This window comes from Maniola hyperantus, chromosome 18, assembly GCF_902806685.2.
Source record: "Maniola hyperantus chromosome 18, iAphHyp1.2, whole genome shotgun sequence".
In the NCBI taxonomy this organism is placed as follows: Eukaryota; Metazoa; Arthropoda; class Insecta; order Lepidoptera; family Nymphalidae; genus Maniola; species Maniola hyperantus.
Window position 1 is genome coordinate 5,947,876 of NC_048553.1, and position 17,481 is coordinate 5,965,356.

The following is a 17,481-nucleotide window of genomic DNA, read 5'->3' on the forward strand; positions in this document are numbered from 1 at the left end:
CATTTAATAATGGAGCTCAAATAATCGGTCGACCTGTGTGTATTCAAAAATGCCGTAGATACATGGTTCCATGTGTCGGACTCCAATATTAAATCTCTCATATTACCTATATCACGACTCTTACTATTAAGTAAAGTTCAGGCTAGTTTTTTTTCAGCAGTACACCGAATTCACAATAATAGCTCTTACCTAGCAATAAATAAGAAATAGAATAAAGTTGGCAGACTAACGCAGTCAGATGGAACGCCTCTTGTCAAAAATACACATTGACTTGTTGAGCAAATTCACACAAATATTTTGGATAATGTGGTGTGTTTTGAACTATCAGCTACCACGATACCATCACCATCATCATGAGCAACCCTCGCCGGCTCACTACTGAGCGCGGGCTCCATAGAGAACTCTCAGGTTGCGGTTTACCTCACGATGTTTTCTCTCTACGGTGAACCAAGTGATATTTAATTAAGTTGAATACATACAACTACGAAAGGCTAAAGGTATTTGTCGAGTTCGAGCCATCGAACTTCGAGTAGATGGCAGACGTTTTAACATTTAGGATATCACGACGTATAAACAGTATGCTGTGAAGGGGAACGAGCATCTTCGGGTAACGGGACAATGGGTAAACAATAGAGCAGGTACAGACCTTTTTTTTTTCTTGTGTCTTTTCTTTTGCACCGAACTTCGGGGCAAATGTGGCTGGCGAACTGTGTGACACACGAGGCATTATTTTGGAAGTAATTAATTTGATACGTCCGACGTATAAAAGTCTGGTTTTCCCCAGACTAAAGGCACACGGTTGATTCTGGCGGCACCCGGCGGTGACGGGACGGGCACACCCGTACATGTCATGTCTTATCCGGCTGGATTACCCGAACGATAGGTTGGCCAACCTATTACATAACTGAACAAATATATACATATATACAAATGCCATGGTGCTGAGGCTAGCTTCCGAGCTCATAAAAATAACCTTGCTCCCATACAAGGCAATTGAACGCTTCGTAGCGAAAAAGGGTAGTCAGCCGAGGCCTCGATAACAATGGATAAAGGCTAGTTTCTAGCGTAGGGACTCCCCCTGCCTTAAGACTCGTCAGTCGGTTTAAAGTGATGGCCCAATCTGGCTAAATACACATGCCAACTGATTTTCCTCACCACCAGGTCGTTCTAAACTAGCTGATCTCTCTCCTAAAGGGACATTTTGAGAAGTCAAATGACTCAAAATAGTAGAATCAATTGGAAAAAGCTTCATGAGCAAACTCGCGAAAACCTGGTAGAAGGTCAAGATGTCCATGTGTCCGCCCAACGCAATGTGCCTGGCAGATTAAATTTGCCACACGTGAGATAACATGTTATTCCGAATGCCAACAGTGTCCCTAAGTTCAGCCTAGCTATTTTGTTAAATTTCCTCTCTATATAGCCGATCATTGAAAGAAGCAGAGACGATCACCGTACCATCACACCTACTCAATTATTTTAATGAAAGGTCCCAAGGAATTTAAAAAAAAATAGTCTGGAAACTTGCTTAAGTACTTTTTTCAGCAGAATTTCTGCTTTATAAACCAGTGCTTAGGATATTGACTTGTCATGAAGGCCTATATGAAATAAATAGTTTCAGTATTAAATATCGTAAACTGCGAGTACCTAGTAGCTGAAAAACTAAGTAGGTAAGTATAAATATTTAAACAGCGCAGCGCTTCAAAACATCTGTACACTGCTCTAAAAGTCGTAATAAATATTGAGCATTGCTCAGAAATGGAAATGAACTGCAGTGAAAATTTAAAAGAGGGGAGCATTACAGGAAATATGCTCCCACTTCTCGCTGTTATATCAGAGATGAAGGAAGCGCATGGCAACGATAAGACGCGGTGTTGTAATAACAAAAAAATACTTATTTTTTAATGGCTTTGGATGGATATGGAAAGTGGATACTTAATTGATAGATGTTGCCCATGACTTTATCCATGTGGACCTAGGTTTTTATGAATCCCGTGGGAACTATTTGGTTTCCAGGATAAAAAGTATCCTATGCCCATCGCGGATGCAAGCTATATCTGTATAAATTTTCGTCAAAATCGATTAAACGGATAGGTTTCAAAAAATTCCGTGGGAACTCTTTGATTTTCCGGGGCCAAAAGTAGCCGATGTCCTTCCCGGGGTGCAAGCTATTGCTGTACCTAATTTCGTTAAAATCGGTTAAACGGATGGTCCGCTAGCTAAAAGCTAGCAGACAGACAAATGCTTTCTGATTTATAATATTAAGTATGGTTAGTGAATAATTATGAGTTTTTGTTACATAAAATAAACTTCTATTTATTTAAGAATCTGTTTGAACACAGTTAAAAAACAACAATTCAATCTCAAAAAATAATTCATAAATAGGTACTTACTTACCAAGTTACTTAGCAATAACTTTTGAAATATTGACACAGAATTTCCATCGAATGGGTAAACAAAATATAAACATTCAACGGCACAGCGTTTCACAACATCTGTAGACTGTTCTTAAAGTCGTGATAAATATTGAACACTGTGCAGTGAAATGAAAATGAACGGTAGCGAAAATATTAAAGAGGGGAGTACTACAGGAAGTATGCTCCCACTTCTCGCTATTATATCAGAAATGAAGGAAGCGCGGGAAACTGTGGGATACAGCGTTTGTTACAACAATAAAGACTTCAACTGTTTACCTGACTACAGAAGAGTTAAGAACTTAGCAGTCAGTTTGTGTAGGTATGTTTGCAAGGCCGCAGCCAGGAATTGATTTTTGGGGAAGCTTTTATCAGAGTCCGGAACCCTATCACGAGAAAAACTTTTGTCAACTTGACATGGTACCTGTCAGTAGAATTTTATCTTTCCTTCTAATAAGTGTGTTTTTGATGTTTAAGCAGTTTAATATTATATATTGCCTTAGAGAAGCTCAGCTGAGCTTTCTCTTAAAAGATGATAATATTTTGTACGTAGTTTGTTCCAATTACGTTATCAATGGCGTCAATTTTCAATAATAATAATTGAAATAATCAAGACGGGTGCGGCTAATTTGCAGAACTATTTAAACAAAAAAGGAACTTACTTAGAATATGTCTTTAAAAAGAGATTGTTATGCATCCATTCTACTAAATTGAATAGGGATTTGTTTCTGGGATTAACCTGATGGGTTTGACCCGTCCGAAATGTACCCGGACATTAGAACAATTGTTTTGGGGACCAAATGTGGCCATAACCGTGTTACGGTTGTGTCCCTCTACATTAAACTAGGTACGCAGTAGCCTGTACGCATAACTTTGCTTGTTAGTTTGCTTAATAAGCTATTGAACGCTTAGACTGATCAATTGATACTTTTGGCACAGAGATTTTCTGCACCCAGGATAATTTTTACTTTGGGATAACAGTAGGTTCCTACAAGATTTTTATAATATCTAAATCTAGGAGACGAAGCTGCGGAATTTTCGTATATTGCTGTGGACCAACTCCATTATTAATAAGTAGAACTTGTAAAGGTCTTGATCGGTTTTGATCGTTTATTTGTTTCAAAATTTTTACAACTTTCATCAAAATAAATACGATTAGTGGAATAGTAAAAAGTGGAAATATAAGACGTAAATAAGATAAATCTTTACAAAAATTAAAAGATGGCGAATATGCAAATTGCCATCCGCTCGAGACTCGATTCAAGTGAGAATACTGGAAGCATAATAATCTAAGACAACAAGCTAAAGTCTACAATTAAATAAATAATAATAAAAGTAAGAAATGTTTACATAACTACTTTATACCTACTTAGGAAAACAAGGCTCGCTGATTCGTATACAAACGAAAATAGTGGGAATTATTTTTATTCTGTAAGACTACTATTAACTAGTTAAGTACCTATTATCTTTTAGTAAGCTTGAGCAGCCAAAGAAAGGGTCTACTCGAAATATTAAGTATAATAGACGAACTTTCTTTTGGAACAATAAATACGTATTTATACCTTTTATAGGGACTATGTGTTTCCATCTCCAGAATGGCTATGACTGTACTAAAAGATGTGTAATGGCTCGCTATTCCAGTTAATCCCTCAAGTTATCCTAGAAAAATTCGGTACAAAACGGTTCTAGAATGGATGATCGATTCAGAAAGTGAGCCGTGAAAAGGTAACAGTTAGACACATTTTCGCATTTAGTAGATAGTGTAGTAACAGGTATAATCGGATAGAACTTACAATAATCCATTTACCATTTAGAAGCCTAAAACTAACCAGGTAACAACAAAAACAATTAGACAAATTAACTCGGTCGGCGTATAAACCATAAACAGGCGGGTTGAACTTGCAAATTAGTTTAAGCATATGTATCAACTTCCAAATGTATACAGAATCGTGCTTGAAACTTATTACACCCGTTTGCACATAGACACGACGACTTTTGCAATGGTATTCTGCCGGAAATTTAAAGTTTTTAGGGTAATGAACTATCGTAAACTTTACAAACGAACGTAGCAGAGACCAATATAGGCACTTTACGGACCAAGAAGAACTTTTGTTACTAGAAGCGGATAACTGACACAATGTAATTAAGTTGTAAGTAGTAAGAAACGTAAAGCATAATATAGTGATGATTGACTTAAATATTTGTAAAACATTTTTTCATAAAATAACGCAGAAGTACAAATGAAAAAATGTGAACTATCAAGAAACTTCTAAACATGACTCAGTACGCATATATCACGTACGTACGTAATCAAATCTTGTTAGTATATTATGTGAAACGACAATTTATAAACTGGCTCTCAGTACGTCCCTATAACAACAACAGGCAAGACGAGTGCGGGCACAAAACAAATGAACAAATAATGGCAGCGCATTTTTGCGGAAAATGACGCATAGTATGAGAGCTGGTGGCAGAAATTTTTATATCATAAAGTTTGTGGTATATTGTGTTGTGTGCAATAAAGTGTAAATAAATAAAAATAAATAAATGCTTTTCAGAACCATTATTATTATTTTGCCTAATAAATCTTGTCGCCAGGCGGCGACGAATGAATGTACCACTGAATGAATGAGTTGTTTGACTATATTGTATATTTTAGACAAATTTAATTTTTTACAATTCCGTAATACTTAATTAAAATTAGCGTCACTCTACGTTGTCTCCTTTTTACAAGCTTCAAAACTCTATTCTCTCACTGTCAACCACGAGTTTTACTTAACTGAAATGGCCACCAGCTTTCTATCTAGCAGGACTGCGAGCCAACATAATTTGTCATGGCTACGAATGTGAACTTTCTTTTCTGTATTGTTCTCAAGTCTATATGAAAGTCAAAAAATTGCAATTTCAGACAAACAGGTGCGTTTCCTTCTTTTTATTAGTATACTAAATATAGGTACAAGCAGTGGCGTGCACAGGGTTTGAAGCCAGGGTAGGCACTAGTTAAGTAAGAGCCTGTTTACTGGCAGGTCATTATGAAAAATATGCATTGAGCTATTCAACTGGGGTAAGCAGTGCATTTATGCCTCTATGACCTGCACGCCACTGGGTACAAGATGCTATTTTTAAACCGAAAAGAGGTGAAAGCTTATACTATTTGAAGGAATTTGGTTTATGGAAACGTGGCGTTGATAAAGTCAGCTCAGAAATAGAGACCAAGCTTTGGGTTAATTTTAATAAAATGATTTGATTTTATGAAACTCCAAATTAATAGCTACGTTAAAAAATATTGGAACAACAGTTTTAACCTGAAAATCAGCCTTGGACTATTTTTAAAATACCGCAGCACTCTCAATTGAGGTGGCGGCCGATTTTAATTTGTTCTTCTTTGTTGTTCTTAAATTAAGCTATTTTTGACGGCTTGGCAAAAAAAATCAAGTTAACTAACATGCCAGTACTTGTTGATGTTATTTTTCAATTTAGGTACGACGAGTAGGTACCAAAGTTTTAAAATCGGTGATAGCCTAGTGATCAAGTCGTTGGGTCATCTATATCTAACTTTTCGTAGTTATGTACGCTTTAAACGTGAAGGAAAACATCGCGCGTGAGTAAACTTGCATGCCTAAGAGTTCTACATAATATTCCCAAAGGTGTCAATGCGCACTTGACCAGCGTGGTCAAACTATGGACGAAACCTTCTCATTCTGAGAGCAGACCCGTGCTGAGTAGTGAACCAGCGATGGGTTGATGATAATGATGATGATGACCCAATTCGCGATTTGATTATATCAAGGTATCGAATTTGCTGTCGGTCATTCAGACATCCCGCAACGACATCGGTCGCCAGAAATGTCACTTCACACAATATAAATTTTCCTGTCCAATTAAGGTGAATCCAAGCGAATGGCTTAATTTTTAAATTGACCCGAAGCGATACGCGAATTTTCGCCAGAGTAATCTACCTAATTACCATGGACATTCGATTACAATGTTTGGACATCATAAAATTTCGTATTTGAGTTCTTAATCTACCACTCTACTTCTTTAAGAGTGGATGCCAACAGGGAGCCATCCGGTAATACAGTCCTCGACCCTATTCCATTTTACCCTAAGTGCTCTATGTATGATATATTGGTAGAGATTACAGACACCTGCATTCACGATCGCTAAACGTTCGCATATCTTGCAGTCTGGGATATTGGATTCCATGCGAGTGCTTTTTACGCTATTCTCGGAATGAAAAATAGAATAAAATATGCGAAGGCATTGCAATTCAAGTTACCTTTTTGATATTGTCTGTACCGGAGTAGGACCGGTTTTATTAAAAACGCTCTACCTTAGTTTATTGCTGTTAGTTCTAAACGGAGTAGGTACCTAACAGTTACGTGATAGAATAATGGTGCAGTATTTAAAGTTAATCATCCTCGTACGCAGTGGCGTGCAGCTCATAGAGGCATAAACGCACTGCTTACCCGCGTCAAAAAAATCAATGCTTATTTTTCATTAAAACCTGCCGGAAAATAAGTTCATACCTAAATGCATACCCTGGCTTGAAATCCTGTGCACGCCACTGCTCGTACGGTTAATTTTCTTTAAAAAATATTTACTTTTAATCTAGAAATAGTTTATGTGTGAGTACCTGAAAGGTATTCCATTTTGGTAACCTTTTTATCGTTTATGACAATTATTCGAATAAAACACCAAACTTATTTTTAATCCAAACAGCAGAAAAGAAACTAATTTTTTCTTAATTTTTTAAGAGGCTTTTAAAATAAATATATCTATATTCTATTAGATATCTCATCTTAAATCGTTACGAAATTAAATATTTCAACAAAAAGTAACTTTAAGTTAGTCTAAAGTCCAAAGATGATATTTTACTTTTAACTTTAGGACGTCAGCTGTACGTTGCGAAGTTAAAATGAAGTGAATTTATTTGGATACCGAAGTATGCCAACGTAACTTAAAGTGATTGCTTGAATATTTCAGAAGCCATGGCGTTAGAAAATTTTAAAATCCCCAAGCATTTTTGGTGGAATTTTCATATTCTTTTTCTTATTTTGTTAATAGTTCTTGTTACAGCCTACAGGCAGTTTACGTCCTAGATTATTTGTAATAATTATAATTTTGAGATGATTAGACTTGTGCTCTATGAAGAGAGAAGTAAGTAATAGGCCTATGATTATTAAAAATGTGAAATTTTTTAATATTGTTACTCCTTCACGCGACAATGACTGAACTAAGGCTGAAATTTGAAATAGATTTTCATAACCGTACCGTATCTATATCGTAATTTAACATATAAGCTACTTTTTATCCCGGAAAATCAGAGTTCCTTCGGGATTTTTAAAACCTAAATCCACGCGGATGAATTCGAAGAACCGCATTTTCTAGTGATGATTATTATAAGTCCTACCAATTATTATAAGTAAGTTATTATTTAACCCCTACTAGCTTTTGCAACTGAATCCCTCGGGTGTCATTAGGCATTAAACTGTATCTAGCGCTATTTATAATAATTGACTGATTTCGATTGAGAGTGGAAACGTATTTAAGTCTAACGATATTGTGATTTCCAACAATGAAAGTTTCTTTTCATTCCGTTCTGGTATTAGCGCGACTTGCGCACAAACTAATACTTACCTAATTTACAGACAAATATAAACTATCTGTATTACAAAGACGAACTATACTTACTCTGATTACATTTTTATAATAGCTTAGATAAGTTTTACAAAATCTCAAAGGTTTTTCTTTCTTACATACGTTTTCTTTGCGTGAAAAAATAATATTACTTTTTATTAAAAAGACTTTTATTGAATTGTCTTTATCAATTTCTGAGAAAACCCTATCTAAACATTTCTTTGCGTATTCACGTACCTAATGAGGTTTCTATAGAACCGAATCAATCGGCGTCATAGATCCACACACACATTCACATTTCTTGAGTTAATAGGGTCAGGTCTAGAGCTTGTGCTGAAAACTCCTCATCGCAAAGGTTTGATTGAATCGCACAAAGCGCTACCACTCTACCTTCACGCCCATGTATACTCTGCGTCTCGTTAAATCAACTAAAGTACCACTGGGAATACTAAAAATGCCAGGAATCGGCACTTACGTGATGTGTTCTACCTACCTACATACCTAATACATTATTATACGATGCGAAAAGCAAATGTTACTCAAATACTCATTAAAATACTATATACATACCACGAAATAACCTACTAAATTGACTAAATATTAAATAAGTAATTATAATTTCCACAGACTTGAAAAAATTTTAAGCAGTTTAATTACTTAGGTACCTACTAAATTAGCCTAGTTCTTAAAAGCCATTAGAAACAATACGTATTTAATCGCTCTACTTATTTCATTTTTTATCATTATTTAGTTATCACTTTATTTATAACGAAAAAACTACAGGTACCTACGGTGTGAAAATTCTTTTTAACGATTAAATAGGATAGAATAAGTTTTTTTTATCCAAAATAGATATGGATGAATATCCAATTTTTTTTCAAAGGGTCATTAAAATGTTTCCTCAACTCCACGTGTTGATAAGGCTTATTTATAAAGGTTTAATTGCATGAAGTGATTTCTAATACTATTTATTTTGAAAAAATTAAAAAAATTAGACTTTGTACTGTTGCTATCAGCGCCAAAATGGCGAAAATAGAATTGCTTCAAAAATAGGTCGACAATCAGGTCCAGCGTGGTATCAATCAATCGAGGTGAGTGGTTGATGTAAATTCAAATATTTATTTTCAAAAGTGTAGGTATAGTTACTTTGTAGTATAATACTGGATTTAATTTAAACTATTTTATAATCTAAATATAATATCTAGTTTTTCAACATCCGTGTAGTCAGTGAGACAGCAAACAATTAGCTCAGCGCTTGGGAGCGAGGTGACTCGATCAACATTGCCTTTGGCTAACTGATGAAGGATTATTCTGGTTTTTACTTCGTTTCTTTGTATCTGGGAACTCCCCTGAAGGGGAAAGGGCTTGATTAGAGTGTGTTAGTATTATATAATAAGTAGCAATAGCTAAGTTTTATTTTGTTAACATTCCTGTTTTTATAAAATTACTAGATTACACCCGCGGCTTCGTGTGTGAGGATTTAGGTTTTAAATATCCCGTGAGAACTTTTTGATTTTCCGGTATAAAATTAGCCTATGTCCTTCCCCAGGAATCGACAGCTACAGATATCTCTGTACGTCAAAAACGCTCAATTGGATAGGCCGTGAAAAGCTAGTAGACAGACAAACAGATACACTTTCGCATTTATGATATTAGAATGGATATGGATAATCTTGAACGAAATTCGTAACGTACAAAGCTATTATTCTAATTTTAGCTCTATTTCCCATATTGCAAATAAAACGTGATCGAGTGAATATTGTTTTAGAAAATTGTTGTTTTCTAAAAGCAATTTTATTCTTGTAGGTATAGGAGTACCTACATATTGTATACAAATACGTCGTATACAATATGTAGACATACAATGTGTACATTGATTTCTCAAAACGACTCGAAGGAATTGGCTGAAAATTTGTATTAAGATAATTTTACTTCCCAAGTTTATCTGACAGATAGACTCGCTTATACTCGCGACTTCATCCGCGTGGACTACATAAATTTCAAATCTCCATTTAAATCACTTAGGGGTTGAATTCTGATAAATCCTTTCTTAGTGGATACCTATACTCTTTACAAAGACCACACCCTTCAAATTTCATGTCTCTAGGACCAGCGGTTTAGGCTGTGCGTTGATATATAAGTCAGTCAGTCAGACAGACAGGACTTTGAATTTTATATATACAGATGTCATTCCTGAGCTCCCGGGGAATTCAATAATAATTAAAACGAATACTTACCAATTATGGCAATGGCGATAATAGAAGCCATGCCAGCAGTATTAAGGACAGCTCCTGCAAAGAAGAAGATATTTCCCTTAAGTTACTTAATAAGCATTATAATATTTAAGTCTAAAATATGAAGGTACAATCGTGAGCGCAAATAGACTGTTAAAACATTTGCGTTCTCCGCACGATCTTAGAAATTGTAAGTCTAGTACACTAATCTCAATAATAATTCTAAGACTAATCTACACTGGTTTTACAAAGAGGTAAACTTTAGGTTTGAATGTAGAGGGAACTTTTTGACTTTCCGGGATAAAAAGTAACTTCTGTTACTCTCCAGGTCTATAACTATAGTACGCGACGGGTCGAGATGGCAATCGGGGTATGAGGCGGAGGGACGCTCCGCCTACCCGCACGTCACCCACACCGGGTTAACGCGGGGGCTGTGCGGGTGTGCGGGGCGTCTCTACCACGTTTGCTATATTCTTGAAATCATGTCTATCTGTTGCTCCACTGGCGTAATGAAGAACAAGACAAACCAACAAACAACCACACTTTTGTATTTATTATATGGGTACTTGTGTAAATAAAAGGTTTTACATGTCTTTCTCAGACTAATAAAGGCCAAGCCAACAGTTATGTTTTATTGAAAGTAATTAAACTTGTTAATTGTGTTGTTATTTCTCTCTCAAACGCCGAGCGTTGCGAAAGCAAATAAATAAATAATTGCTAAATAATATTTTGAAGTTGTGATAACCTAAGAAAAGAAAAGAAGAACGTTTATTTCTTAAATTGCTCCTAAGGGTTACGACATCGGTCTCGGTAAAACTCTTGATAAGCTTCTTGGCGTTGTGATTAATTTTTAATTTCACTTCTGGTATGTTTATAAGAAACTGTATGAAGCATATCAAACGACAGCGATAACGGCAGGAACGTGTAGGCTCTAGTACCTACCTTTCGCAGTACCTAGTGGCTGCATTAAGATCTACCATAGCGCATTTGGTGTGTCTCAGGCTTTAGAACTACTCGTACGAGGAAAAACACACTACGAACAGGGACAGGAGTCAGGACAAAACTTCCGCGCGAAACGTTAACTCTTTTAGGAAACACGGAAAAATTGCGAGTGCGAACTTTTGTCAGTCATTAAAAAAAATTGTCCGTAGTGTGTTTGTGTAAACTTACTTGAAATATTTAAAAATATCGAGCTGTAGCCGAAGTCTTCTTAAGAATAGCATCAAATATGAGATCAGGCAAACTCTAGTTGAACATAGGTAGCCAGATCGATTAATAGGTGCAATAAATTTTCACGACCATACCATTCCATTACCTTACCGAAATGTAATAGTTCCCATTAATTAGGATTACAATTAGTTCCAACAAAGATAAAGCTATGTCTACACTTCGTGTGCACAGCCAATAAGCTTAAATAATTCTGAGTTTTATTAGTTTGGATTCGTTTTTCGGACGCCTAGTACTTAACTATCTAATCTAAATATATAAAAGGAAAAGGTGACTGACTGACTGACTGATCTAGCAACGCACAGCTCAAACTACTGGACGGATTGGGCTGAAATTTGGTATGCAGATAGCTATTATGACGTAGGCATCTGTTAAGAAAGGATTTTTAAAATTAACCCCCTAAAGGCCTGAAATAGGGGTTTGAAATTTGTCTAGTCCACGCGGACGAAGTCGCGAACATAAGCTAGTTTGAAGATAAGTTTGGCGAAAAAACATTGTAGGTACTACAGTAGTATACTACTTACACTGTTAGTAGGTACTAACACCCTCTTTGTCTAGATGTTAACATGCGATCGGGCAAAAAATATCAAAAAGCAAAAAATTCTTAGTATCAGCCCGGAGTAAGGAAGTTGGCGGAGTTTTACCTTCATAACTTAGAGAGCACTTAGAGCCGTCAATCCTGCACCTATTCGTGACGGATTTCTGTCCTATCGGAGTATGAAAGTAAGAAAATAGACAATGCATCTGTGCTTGCGCACACACGTGTGCACTATAATAATGTAAATCATCGTGCTACGTCAATTCGTAGCGCTTTCGTAGCAGTGTAGCAATGCGGTTGATAATACAAAGAAAAATATATTAAAATAAAACCAGATTAAAACAAATAAAATTATGAACTGGATGATACTGGAATTAGTATGGATTTAATTATGTAATAATGTTTATAAAAACCAATTGCTTTATGATATTGCACTTCCGTTTAGTTTGAAAATAAATGGACGAATTCGTTTGCACTTACAATAATGTTACGAGCAACTCAGTTCTTAAGTAATGAATTTTCATACAAAGCTTGTTTTTCTTTTAATTAACAGCAAAACTGCACTTCCGCAGGAAAGTTAAATAAACAGAAATTGCATGAAATAAAATATTAGCTGAGCTACAGATGCTCCCACTGGAAAATTGAACGCAGTTTTGTTTATTTTGTACGAATTGTGTATACATTTATATGAAAATTTTGTATCTTTTCCTACTTTTATTAGTCAATGAAGTTTTTAAAGTTGTTTGAAGTAACATAATACAATCTTTACTAATATTGTAAAGGCGAAAGCATGTTTGTGTGTCTGCTTGGCTTTTCACATCCCATCTTTCTAACCGATTTTAACGGGCACAAAGATAGCTTGTATCCCGAAGACATAGCCTACTTTTTGTTTCGGAAAATTTATTAGGTTCCACGGGATATTTAAAAACCCTAAATTTACGTGGACGAAGTCATACAGCAAATTTGTAAAATTTCACTGTTTGGTCTTTATTTATTTTATAAATTACGTTAAAATTAATGTATATTACGTACAGAGTAGTATCTGTTAAAATAAAATAATTGTTATAAGGCATTTTAGTAACCCAATTTCCACTGTAAAAAAAATTAAGTAGGTAATAGAATACATGCATAATATTACTATGGGAAGGTAATACTTGCAAATACTTAATTACTCTATTGTATAGGGAAGCTGACTATCATAGTACTAACACAAAAGCACTACCTCTTTTCACCGCCCCGCGCTTCATTCTTTAAAAACAGTATTCGATCAACTAAAGTGGTTTTTCACAATACCCTCTTACTTATAAAACGGCGAGCTTCGGCCTATTATTCGCCCGTAGTAGATACTTAGGGAGCTGATGGTAAAAAAAAATTCAATCATTGACTTGTGTGCCAGAATTTGAAATCAACTTGCTTCAACAAATTTGTTGTTGGCCTAAATTATTTGCTCGTTCTACTAATTCTCCTTATAATAGAGAGAATCTCTTTGCCAGACTACTTTGTCATATACAATGAGTATATAACAACTATTTTTAAGTTACTTTCAATGATTCCACGTCTGGCAAATGATTTTCCATATAAATAAATCAACTAGACTGCATACTTTCCTACTAATATAATAAATGAGAGAGTGTGTCTTGTTGTATTTAAAAACGTAAATCGCGAACAAAGTAGCGGGCTTTATCTAGTTAACATAGTAGGTATAAACTAAAACCAAGGCTTTTCTTACTTTTTAACTATTCAATATTTTTTAAATCAAGCTTCGAAACTCTCCAAACATCTCAACGAGCCTTTACTTTTGTACCACCAACTCCTTAGCTATAGCGCCGTTCCATTTATTTGTGGACTACAGACTAATTTAACTGTCAGGCGAAAATTACGGTACGCGAAACAAATTGTTCCATTATACATATTGAGACTTTATTTTAAGGTAATAGCGGTCTTGTCTCTGACGAATGGCTTTTTTAATTTTGAGAGCTTCTGAAGTCCATATTTAAAATAAGTCTTGAGCCTATTATCAAATGATTGAAATGGTTGCCAACGTTGATCTCATTCGTAACTGGATTATCCATCCATCATTAACCAAAGTTTATTTTTAGGGTTCCGTACCTCAAAAGGAAAAACGAAAACTAAAACTTTGTTGTCTGTCTGTCTGTCTGTCTGTCTGTCAAGAAACGTACAGGGTACTTCCTACTTGACCTAGAATTATGAAATTTGGCAGGTAGGTACATCTTATAGCTGACATTTGGGGGAAAATCTGAAAACCGTGAATTTCTGGTTACATCACACAAAAAAAAATTGTGGTCATGAACAATTATTGCTATTTTCAACTTTCAAAGTAAAATTACTATACCAAGTTAGGTATCATATGAAAGGGCTTTAATTGTACATTATAAAACAGATATTTATTTATTTTTAGGCATAATAGTTTTTGATTTATCGTGCAAAATGTCGATCAAATACCTTTGTAATACGGAACCCTCAGTGCGCGAGTCTGACTCGCACTTGGCCGGTTTTTTGTAACAGATTCACACTCAATCTAAGTGTGATGGTAACAAGTAAGGGAAACCGTTAACGGCGACCCAAGTTACATAAGTATCTATAGTCCGCAACAGGTCGAGATGGCAATCGGGGTATGAGGTGGGAGGACGCCCCGCACACCCGCACGTCGCCCATTTTCATTTCACCCTGTCGCGTACTAAACCTACTTAGGTTGACGTTAACCGTTTCACTTGAAGATTTTTGATTTTTTTTTAAGTGATTTGATTACCGCAGTCATGAATATTTGCAGCACCAAAGGAACCACCAACACGTTGGCGACTTTTGAGAATTTCGTTCGTCTAATTCCAAATGCGTCAAGTGGAGATAGCTTAGTGGTTCAGACTTCAGCCTTCCTATTCATGGTATCCGAGGTTCAATCCCGGGCATCAACTCGGAACTCGGGACTAATTTTGGGAGTTGTACGTACGTTTTAAGCGATTAAGTATCACTTGCTTTAACGGTAAAGAAAACATCGTCAGGAAGCCTACATGCCTGAGAGTTCTATTTATAATATTCTCAAAGGTGTGTGAAGACTGCCCATCTGCATTTGACCAGCGTGGTGGACTTTGGTATAAGCCCTACATATTCGGAAACCGTGTTAAGAAGTGCGCCGGTGATGAGTTGAGATGATAATGATGACGATGAATGTCAAGTACCTACCTATGTATCAAGATTATTAAACTATTCTATTATACATTTTTAATTTGTTATTAATTTTATGAAATCAAAATATGTATTCGTTCTTATAAAAAAATGGATAGATATATATATTATGTATAAAAAATATAATAATAGTATAGGAACTAGGGAGGCATAACAACATTTTGGCAATTCCTTACTCCGCTCTAAAGCTGGCCGTTAGCTGGCCTAAGTCTGTCCGGTATATTTTTATAACAATCGATGAACAGTAGGTAACTTCACCTGGAAACTTTGCGATCGTTTAAAATAACTTGCGAGCGCTGTTGAGTAAAAATAGAGCACGTAAATGTTATAGTGGTAAGTTTAAATTGATAATGCTTGTGGAAATTTATGTTATATTCACGTAATAATTTTTATCCCGCCTTATTTTGTTCCGAGATGAAATCACTCTGGAATTGATTAACGATACAGCATTGAAGTTATTGCATTACCAACTTTGACACAGACTGTGAAGTTACTTAAAGGGCCTTACTAAGGGAATAAGTCTTTAATAACTTATCAAACTTTGCATAAGTTAGATCAACATTAATCAGTACCCTTATTATAAATGCGAAAGTGTGTTTGTTTGTTGGTTTATTGGTTTGTTGGTTTGTCCTTCAATCACGTCGCAATGGTGCAACGGATTATCGTGATTTTTTGCATGGGTATAGATAAAGACCTGCAGAGTGACATAGGCTACTTTTTATCCCGGAAATAAAAGAGTTCCCACGGGATTTTTAAAAAACCTAATTCCACGCAGACGAAGTCGCGGGCATCAGCTAGTATTATTATAAATGCGAATGTGTTTATATGTCTGTTTGCTGGCTTTTCACAGTCCACCTTTTAACCGATTTTGACGAAAGGTACGGAGATAGGACGACACAGGAGACAGACACAGGTAACTTTTTATCCCGGGAAATCAAATACATAGTTCCCACGGGATTTTTAAAATCCACGCGTACCTACAAAGTAGCAGGCATCATCAATTTTATTACTTTACTAGCTTATGCTCGCGACTTCGTCCGCGTGGTCTACAAAAATTTCAAACCCCTACTTTACCCCCTTAGGTGTTGAATTTCAAAAATCCTTTCTTAGCGGATGCCTACGTCATAATAGCTATCTGCATGCCAAATTTCAGCCCGATCCGTCCAGTAGTTTGAGCTGTGCGTTGATAGATCAGTCAGTCAGTCAGTCAGTCAGTCAGTCACCTTTTCCTTTTATATATATAGACTACTAACTACCTACTTCTTTATACCACGCACCGTGGGATTATGCAATACCTATTTCAGATAAAATACTAAATCTTATTTATTATCTCGCTCACTTTTATATTTAAATAAAATATTCACGTTTTAAATTAATTTATTTTCAATATTGATAAGATAATAATAATATTAATATAATTTCTCATAATGATATAATTAAATAAAGTGATAAAATATTTTAGTATACTAATAATTGAAACTTATATAAATACATAATATTATGTTAAAATCAATAAACAAACTTTATTATTTACCAAACAATGATATCTTAAGATGGTTTGTAAACATAAATATTAGTGTTGTGCTTAATCTTAAATATAGTTTCGGTAATGAAGCAACATCTTAATTAGTTGGAGAAAGTTTCGTCACTCACCAACTTTCCACAACTTTCTTCATACACCGAGTTGCGAGCAAGATTCATACCACACTTGCACAACTGTGTCCAAAGTCCAAGAAAAGTTCATAAAGAAAAGCTCTTGAGAAATATATGAGGATATAAAAACACTATCGAGAAATAAACCGCCGCTCGGAGTGTGGAAGTGGCGCGGCGGAGGCTGCGAGCGAGCGGAGGCTGCAAGGATCGCGAGAGACTGAGCCGAGCACCAGCCGCCCGCGCTCTCTACCTATTTTATATAAACGCCTATATACCGATTTATATATTTACCCGCACTCATACATATTTAACTTTTTTCCCATTTCACATCGTTTATTCCCCGTATGTGAGACGCGGGCTGCGCTCTCGTGTGTGTGTGCTGCCGCCATTCGAACCGAACGGAACGAACGCTCCACTCTTCTATTTACGTGTTTTTAGAAAGGGTGAAGCTTTTATACCTTTCCTTTCTACTATTCGCTCCGTAGTTGAACGCAATGCTCTGAATACCGGACCATGAAATATTTCTTTTCGATTTATGAGTTCCATTTTTTTGAGATCATATTTTTTCAGGTGG

General features: G+C 35.7%; 1 protein-coding gene across 3 annotated transcripts in view; it reads right to left on the minus strand.

The window, feature by feature from the left end:
- The window catches only part of LOC117990832 (cell adhesion molecule Dscam2-like), a 104,450-nt gene extending 87,175 nt beyond the window's left edge, over window positions 1–17,275 (minus strand). For 2 of the 3 annotated variants that reach the window (XM_069504724.1, XM_069504723.1), the window contains exons 1-2: window positions 16,908–17,275; window positions 10,289–10,342 (exon numbers count right to left, since the gene is read on the minus strand). In XM_069504724.1, the coding sequence (XP_069360825.1) occupies window positions 10,289–10,319 (31 nt within the window). In that variant the 5' untranslated portion in view covers window positions 10,320–10,342; window positions 16,908–17,275. The remainder of the gene's footprint in view (window positions 1–10,288; window positions 10,343–16,907) is intronic. The other variant, XM_069504725.1, reaches the window with a different exon arrangement.
- Between the last annotated feature and the right edge of the window lie 206 nt (window positions 17,276–17,481).